At 44.9% G+C, this 8,313-nt stretch overlaps 1 protein-coding gene across 1 annotated transcript; it reads left to right on the forward strand.

The window, feature by feature from the left end:
• The first annotated feature begins 1,757 nt into the window (after nt 1–1,757).
• Nucleotides 1,758–3,666, forward strand: RPL21 (ribosomal protein L21). Its single transcript, XM_080941114.1, has 5 exons — nt 1,758–1,906; nt 2,155–2,216; nt 2,680–2,792; nt 3,240–3,390; nt 3,528–3,666. The coding sequence occupies exons 1-5, from the start codon at nt 1,840–1,842 to the stop codon at nt 3,615–3,617; spliced, it is 483 nt and encodes a 160-aa protein (XP_080797240.1). The 5' UTR covers nt 1,758–1,839; the 3' UTR covers nt 3,618–3,666.
• Nucleotides 3,667–8,313: the final 4,647 nt, after the last annotated feature.

Genomic DNA, 8,313 nt, shown 5'->3' on the forward strand with positions numbered 1-8,313 from the left:
CTCAAAGTCCTCGTCTATTATTGGGGCGTTTTAAATATCCAATTCGGTTTTGCTAATAAATTGATTGTTAGGAATAATGTTTCCAGTATGACTGACTAAATACCCTTTACCCTTATCTACAGCCAGGGAGACAGTGGGGAAGGAAATGTGAGGGTAATAGGGGTGAATATGAGTACTTTATACAAATGCCTAAGATGTAAAAATGAAACCTATTGTTTTGTACAATTAATATACACTAAACAAGATGGGCGAGTGTCTGGAGAGGCTCAAACTACAGGTATGAGAGGAAATAAAACCAAAGTGAGGTTTCTTTTTGTTTTTTTTTTTTTGTTTTTTTTTTGAGACGGTGTCTCAGCTATATGGCTCAGGACGGCACCGAAACGCAGGAGATATTCTTGCCTCTGCCTCCCGAAGGCTGGAATTATGTGCATGAGCACTACTCATTGTTGCTTAGCCGCTTCTGGAGAAAAACTTGAAATACACACAAACAAGGGTTTTGGATTACACGTAACCGTCTACCTACGCGACTCAACACACGCTACGAACACTAAGACGCACCGCAGAACGCAGAGCAACCCACAAGAGAGGCGGCCCCTCTACGTCACATGACGCACGGGCAACGTCAGCACGCTACGAAAGTCGCGTCTGGCTCTACTCCCGTGAGGGCCTCATTCTGGGCTGTCTAACAGAATGCCTGTGTGAGTTTCTGTTGGCCTGCTGCCTTTAATATGCGCAAAGGAGAGCGTCCTCACGGCGTCTCTAAGTTATCAGGGCGATGAGGTTCTCTCAAAGAACCTCGCAGGCCCGGCGTTTCTCTTCGGGCGGCGCCGCGGACAGCCCGCGGGCCTTGTAAGAGCGCGCAGCCACGCCCTCTTCCTTTCGGCCCCGGCAGCCATCTTCCAGGTTGGTACGCGCGTGGCTCTCTCGTCTTGCGCTCCGCACACGCTGTGTGAGGAGCCCAGGCCGCAGGGACTGCGTGTTAGGGTAGTGGGGAGATTGTGTGGAGGTCGCTGCTCTGGGCGGTTTGTGCTAGGGGACTTCTATTTGGGGAAACTGGGCCAGGCTCAGTCTTGGTTGCCGGTCGTCGGCCTAACCCCACGCTTGAGCATGTGCTGTGGGGTTAGGACTTAAAATTCGGTTTGGGTTTTAACGATACCTGGGTGTGTACAAGCCTGGAGTTGGCTCGGGCGAGGAGTGTTCTTGCTAGGTCAGCCTGGTGATGGTGCAACGGGAACCCCTCCAGATTCGTGATACACGTTGCAAATTGCAAATTTTTGACCCTAGAAGGGAAGGAAAGTAACATTAAGGCTGCTACACCAATGTTTAAAACTACAAGGGCAGTTGATTACCTCCAGTACACCGGGTTTTGGGGCTTCCCTTGTGGTTAGGAATAGCAGGTATTTCTACCCTGCATGACTGGGGCGATCCAAATCTTGTTGGTTTCTGGGAAACCAAGATCTGGTTTTAAATACATGTAAGTTCTCAGGTGGTGTTAAAACTAGCGGCGAATTGAGTAGTCTGCCTGTGACAAAAATCCTTGGGGCTCTGCATTACCTTTGCTGATTATACAATTAGTAAAGACATTGGCTTAAGTCTTAACATCCAGTCCTGCTGGCTCTAATAACAGAATTTGGACTCTTGCTAAGAAATTGTGGGCATTTTAGGGAATTGTGCTTTGGAAGACTGAGGGAGTCTGGTCTGTGTGACAAGATAATTTTTTTGAGGGGTGTGTATCATTCCTTATAAAAGGGAATGTAAACAGTGGAAGTGGGTTAATGGAACAGTTGCTAACATTGCGATTGAATATTACTAACTTCTGGTTTCAGTTAACTCGCCAACATGACGAACACAAAAGGAAAGAGGAGAGGCACTCGCTATATGTTCTCTAGGCCTTTTAGGAAACATGGTAAGTGGCATGATCCTCTTTTATATTTGTGATTTCATCTATCTGTGTCCTAGATACTTAAATGGCTCATTAGCAGCAGCATATGCCTGTATTCTCCCGTAAGGAGAAACATGCATCTCAGTCTCATTGTCTCTTCCAGCTTGCCCTGGAAAGAAGTGGCATGTCTCAGACTGGCTTTGCTTATAAAAGACTTTTCCACCGCCGTGTATATATAACTACCAAATGTGTACTTTTTTTCTCTGTTGCAGGAGTTGTTCCTTTGGCTACATACATGCGAATCTACAAGAAGGGTGATATTGTAGACATCAAGGTAATCAGAGGGAAAGGCACCACAAGTTAGGAATGGTGATTTAGCTACTTGAAGTTAAAAGCACAGGATGGGGGAGGGGTAAAAGATAACATCAAAAATAAGATTAAAAATTGAGAATGCTGGTTCATGCCATTATGCCTAGCTAGCACTCAAGATGCAAAGGAGGGCAAATTTTTTGGGTTCAAGGTTAGGTGGGTCTATACAGGTAGGCCCACCTCAAGACAATTCATTATTAAAGATGGAGGTCATAGGAAAACCCCAGTGAAGGCTACACTCTTTGGGTAGTTGAATATATTCTGGCGCTCTGGAACTTAATGATGATTGTCTGTTTGATTGCTTGATGCAATGTGAAAACCACATTTCACCGGCTCTGAGAGTTCTTGAGTTGGCCTTGAAAGGGAGCCTTGGTTAGTTACAAGGATTTGAAAAGAATTGTTGGAGTAATACTTTGTCTATTGACTAGGGAATGGGCACTGTTCAAAAAGGAATGCCCCATAAGTGTTACCATGGAAAAACTGGAAGAGTCTACAATGTCACCCAGCATGCTGTGGGCATCATTGTAAACAAGCAAGTTAAGTGAGTAGAACACCTTTCTTTGTGATTCAGTAGTTGGTCACACACCCCCTTTCACTTTGCCAATTGGACTTAATGTCTTCATTGGCCATTCAAGTGGGGCAAAGGAAATAACCTTTTAAAACTCAGGCAAACTTAAGTGTTTGTCTTGTAACCTGTCAGGGGAAACATTGACATTGGCAAGGGAGGATTCTGTGAGTGAGTGGTCAGTGCTGGGTTTGCATCATTAAAACTTCATTACAAGCTTCATTTGCCTACCTTGACTAAGTAGCTATGATTTTGGGCCTGTTTTCATTAGAAAAGCAGCTTTAAGGTATGCTCAGGCCTCTTCCTTTGGGTAAGAATGAGTGACATGGCACCATGTTAATCTTGAGTGAGTGTCAGCAACTGTCGTGTATATTTTTGTCTTTCTGAGTGAAGAAGTGCTTAGAATTTAATTGGTCATTCCAGGGGCAAGATTCTGGCTAAGAGGATCAATGTGCGGATTGAGCACATCAAGCACTCGAAGAGCAGAGACAGCTTCCTGAAGCGGGTGAAGGAGAATGATCAGAAGAAAAAGGAAGCCAAGGAGAAGGGCACCTGGGTTCAGCTGAAGCGACAGGTGAGAGCTGGGCTTGGCTGTATTTAATCTCGGGGAATCTGTAAAACTTTGCTTACTTTGTTAAATATGTTTAAGTATTGAGTGTTCGTTAATTACAAAGAATACTAAACTTTACCATGATTCTTTTTCTTTACCAGCCTGCACCACCCAGAGAAGCCCACTTTGTGAGGACTAATGGAAAAGAGCCTGAGCTGCTGGAGCCCATTCCCTATGAATTCATGGCCTAATGTACAAAGAGAAATAAAGGACCCGGACTACAAAGTGTTTTCTTCTTTAGGTTGAAGTGTGGTGTCTTCTCCCTTAAAAAAAATTTTAAAGCAAATTTACATTATCTTTCTTATTCAGATTTTACCAAATGTTCTTCTAAAAGATACTGTTTAGTGTGCAGAAAATATACCCTTGATTAGAAAATAGCCAAATACTTTTAAAAAGTGTACACTAGTTTCAAGGTGTTTGTTCACTTAGTTTGTGGCCAGGCATGGTGGTGCAGCTCTAAACCCTAGAACCTGGAGGCTGAGGCAGGAGGCTCTAGGCCTGCATGAAATTACGTAGTAGCATGTTCACATCCCAAGGTGGAATGTCAGGGAGCTGGTGTCAGCCTGCTTCCACTTTGAAGATTCTGAATTCTCTGGAGTGGGCAAACAGCTGGGCCAGTTTGTACTGCTTAGTGAAAAGGCAAAGAAGTATTGTCTCTGAGTGGAAAGGATAGAGTCTAATTGGCCTTAAGTGTCTCTGATGGCCAGTTTGGGAGTGCTTAGGTTGTAACCCAGGATTAGTAGGGCTACTTTTAAAACAGTATGTGAAGTCTCCATTAATGACTTTCATAGGCAGTGGAACATATTGGCTACTGTAGTCACGGCTCATTAACACCTAGTAATGTGTTTAAACCACCTCTGTGTGTATACACATGGTATGGGTGTGGGTGCACAAGTGTCCAGTACACAGTTGCAGAACTGCCTTGTCCTTACAGGCAATCATTCATAGTCTCTGCAGACTCTCACTCCACCACTTCTGGGGATTGTTAGAATGATTTAAATGCGCTGAGAAGCTTCAGCCCTTTTGTTAGTGGGTTTTAAGAGCAAATAGTTCCCTAATTCCCAAGGTTAGTGCCTTGGGAAATAGGATTCTGCTCTAGTCTTTTGCGTTTTTGTTTTGTTTTACTTTACTGACACTGCGGGGGTGGGGGGGAGCTTGTTTTCCTTTAGAGGTTTTCTGTTCACTTTTGTAAACCAAGAGCCCTTGAGTTATCAACTGTGGGCTTTGTTTTCCTTGCAAAAATCCCTCCTGCAGCATCTAGATCTAAACAAAATACTTGAGAACCTAGTACCCAGCTTGTTGCTGTGATACCTGCAGACCTTACCTGCAAGATAAGGATGCAAGAATCAGATTATAAGCTGCAGGTTTTCAGACTTGTTTTCTCCCTTCATCCACAGCTTGAAGCTCGGGTTGTTGGCTACTGTGTTTGGTGTTGGGGCACATACATTCAGTGTCTCTGGGTGGTAATCATGTATGTGCAAGCACCTGTCCTATTGAGAATGTCAAGATTTTTGTTTTTCAAGACATGGGTGTCTTAGTGTAACTGGCCCTGCTTGTCCTGGACTTGCCTTAATAGACCAGGCTGGCCTTGAACTCAGATCTGCCGATCTGCCTCCCAAGTGCTTGGAATAAAGGTGTGTGTCACCACAGCTGGCAGTGCCAGCATTCTTGATAAGGGTGTACAATTTCATCTTCATTACAGTTGAGCTGTGAGGCCCGCTGTGTTGAATGTGTAATATGGTAGAACAGACATGATGCCTTGTCATAGGGAAACGGCTCAGGATGGCTAGTGTGTGTGTGAAACGTGTTTCTCTGAAGTCTGGTTACCATTTTGCTTATGGTATGTAGAAAGACCGCAAGACCTAAGAGTGCTTTTGTTCCTTCCCAGAGAGTCCTAGTGTTGCCTTGTCAGTGACATGAGCACATGGGAACAGAGTGGAGGATTCTTACATGTCCTTGTGCACTTACATGATTTATGATTTGCACCGACCAGAGGAGAAACTATTCCGGAAGGCTAGTGAAGTTGACACAAACTGGTTACTCAGATGGTCTTAGCCTTCCTGATGCTGTGCTGACCCCGACCATAAAAATTACTTTGTTGCTACTCTTGTGAGTCAGACCCCTCTAAGGGTTGCCTCCGCCCACAGGTTGAGAAGTGCTGGATTAGGGGAATTTATTTTCAAGACACCTATTCAGTAAAAAAATTCTTCCCATTAAATGTAAAACATAGCAATTTTCTAAAACAAATGGTCAAAGTGAATGTATGTAGTCTTTAAAGATAGGCTTCTTCACAAATTGAGCAAAAGATGTATGTTGTCCATGTTTGAGTTACTTTGGGAAGTGGGGAGAATAAGGGGGCTGGAGAGATGGCTGCTCTTGCACAGGACCAATTTTAGCTTCCAGCACCCACATGGTAGCTCACAACTATCAGTAGGCACAGTTCCAGGGGCTCCAACACCCTCTTCGAATCTCTGAGCATACTATACACATTTACACATACATGCATAAAGACGTAACTCAAAAATTAGTTTTGCCTGGTTGAGGTGGCACTCGCCTTTAATCCCAGCACTCAGGAAGCAGAGGCAGTCAAATCTCTTGGATTTTAGGTGAGCCTGGTCTACAGGGCAAATTCCCAAGACAGCCACAGTTACTCAGAAAAACCCTGTCTTTAAAAAACAACAAAATGCTTTTTAAAGCATTTCTCAAGCATTTTCTTTTTTTCCCCATGGTTTCAAGAATGTATGGTAAAACAGATGCCCCTCCATCCTTACAAAATGTCCCTGGTGATACTCCTGACAGAGTTACTATTTGGTCTTGGTCTAAAGTCGTTTGTATCATTAGCTGTCAAAACTGTCAACCACCACCTCTGGCTCTTCCCTCTTCTGCTGTGAGCCTCACGTTTTCAGGCGCTCTTCTGGAGGGAGATAGGGTATCCAGGTGTGGGGGCATCGCTAGCCTGCGTCTTAGCTCCCGGTATCGGATGTTGATAGTGGAGCGGTCCTGCCGAGCACAGTCGGGTGAGTGAGGCCCTGCTACAGTCAGCTCTCCAAGGGGATGTGTGTAGGTGGCAGGGTGCAGGAAAGGCTGCCCTCACACCACAGTGCCTCAGCATGCCAAGCAGATTGCCCAGTTATCGTTTTTTCCTTAGTACTGTAGTGTCAGGAGGAAACAGTCGCTGGCCCTGATGTAGGCCCTTAACGTGGGAGAGACCTCGTAGGCCCGCCGTGCAGAACTTGACTCGATAGGGGAAAACCAGGCCGAGCCACGTGGGACCATATAGGGAACAGTCACTGTAGAAGACAATCCTCCACCATAACCCAGATGTATTGCAGGGGCTCGCGGCGCGTGGTGATGACGTAAGCATTTTCATTAGGCTCATTTACTAAAACTTTGCAAACTGATATTACCTTGTTACTGTTTAAATTTCATCTTTGCAGTTTTCCAGGGGCAAGGGTGTCTTTCTGACCCCTTATTGAAGTATCATTATTCTCCAGATGATATACTAGGTTTCATGATTTGGACTATCACTTATATCCTGACAATGGCACTGCCCTATAAAACCCTCCATGGATATAAAACCCTCCACTTTTTCCTTAAGTGACTTCTAACCCAGAGTGTGGATATGGTTGCATTTCCCCTCCTTGCTGTGCCTTTGATATGCCAGGCACACACTTCTTCAAAGCTTTTGGGCTTGGCATTTCCTCTGCTGGAAAGCTTGTCCTACACAGATGCCTGTGGTCTGTCCCCTTTCCATATTCAACCTCTGCCCAGATTTTGTCAAAACTGTCTCTTAATGGCCTATAAAAATAGCAAACTCCTTTATCATTTTTGCTTCCTTTATTCTTTTTAGTATTTATGACCCAATATATCTTTTCGTTGGGGAGTCTGAGTTTTAGTCAACATATTTACAGCTTTTTGTTGAGGTCAGGGATACCTATGGAATTTGCTCTGCCAGGGAAAGACAAAGGAGACAGCGCTATACAGCCTTACTTCTGAAAGAGGTAGAAGACGCAGAAGACAAGGACAGTTGGTGGCAGGGCTCTTGTTTTGGCTGCCCCCCCCATAATGACTTGAGTATGCAGAAGAGGACAGTTAGAAGAGGCAGTGGGTTGACAGTAGCAGAGGACTGCCCCTGCAGCCTTCCGCCCTTGTGTGATGGTGCACTGATTGCCCCCCAGGCTCCAGCATCTTGTTCCTTTCCACTTGCTGCTTCCTAGACTTCAAGCCTACAGCCTCCGGAAGACGACAGACCAGTCTTTCTTTGTGTCTTCTGGTCCCTTTCGTAGCTATTTTTCCTGTTGCCCACTACAAATCTGCTCCCACCTCCGCCATTCTGATGCAACTATCCTCAGAGGTTGCCAAAATCTTCTTAACACATTTAGAGCCTTTTTAAATTAAAATTTTATCTCCCTAGTAATAATTGGCAGTGCCAACCAGTTTTCTTTTCCACGGGCCTCTGCACCTCCACCCAGATGCCACCCTTCAGGCTCCCCAAGGCCCCCCAAAGCCCCACCACATGCTGCTTTTCTTTGGTTCTCTAGTTATCAGCACCAGTGAACCTGAGAACTTGCTGAAAATGTAGATCACACCAACACTCATATGCATTTAATCCCAGCAGGGAGGCAGAGGCATGTAAATCTGATATGGAGACCAGCTTGATCTACAGAGTGAGTTCTAGGACATCCAGGGCTGCACAGTCTCAAACACAGAAACAAAAATCCCACTAGAAACCCCCAACAAAACCAAAACAGGCAACAAGGAATAACACTTACGATTGACCTCTGGCCTTACACACACGCACACACGCACACGAAGCACACACACACACACACACACACACAAAGTGGGCGATGAGATTTGAAAAGTTTTTGTAAACAAGTAATATAT

This window comes from Micromys minutus, assembly GCF_963924665.1.
Source record: "Micromys minutus genome assembly, chromosome: 29".
Lineage (NCBI taxonomy): Eukaryota > Metazoa > Chordata > Mammalia > Rodentia > Muridae > Micromys > Micromys minutus.

Bases quoted from the DNA above. Each gene is read 5' to 3' on its own strand.
- RPL21 (XM_080941114.1), top strand. From the start codon at position 1,840: ATGACGAACACAAAAGGAAAGAGGAGAGGCACTCGCTATATGTTCTCT. The intron at 2,217-2,679 runs GTAATCAGAGGG...TCTATTGACTAG, and splicing joins GTGATATTGTAGACATCAAG to GGAATGGGCACTGTTCAAAA. The intron at 3,391-3,527 runs GTGAGAGCTGGG...TTTCTTTACCAG, and splicing joins GGGTTCAGCTGAAGCGACAG to CCTGCACCACCCAGAGAAGC.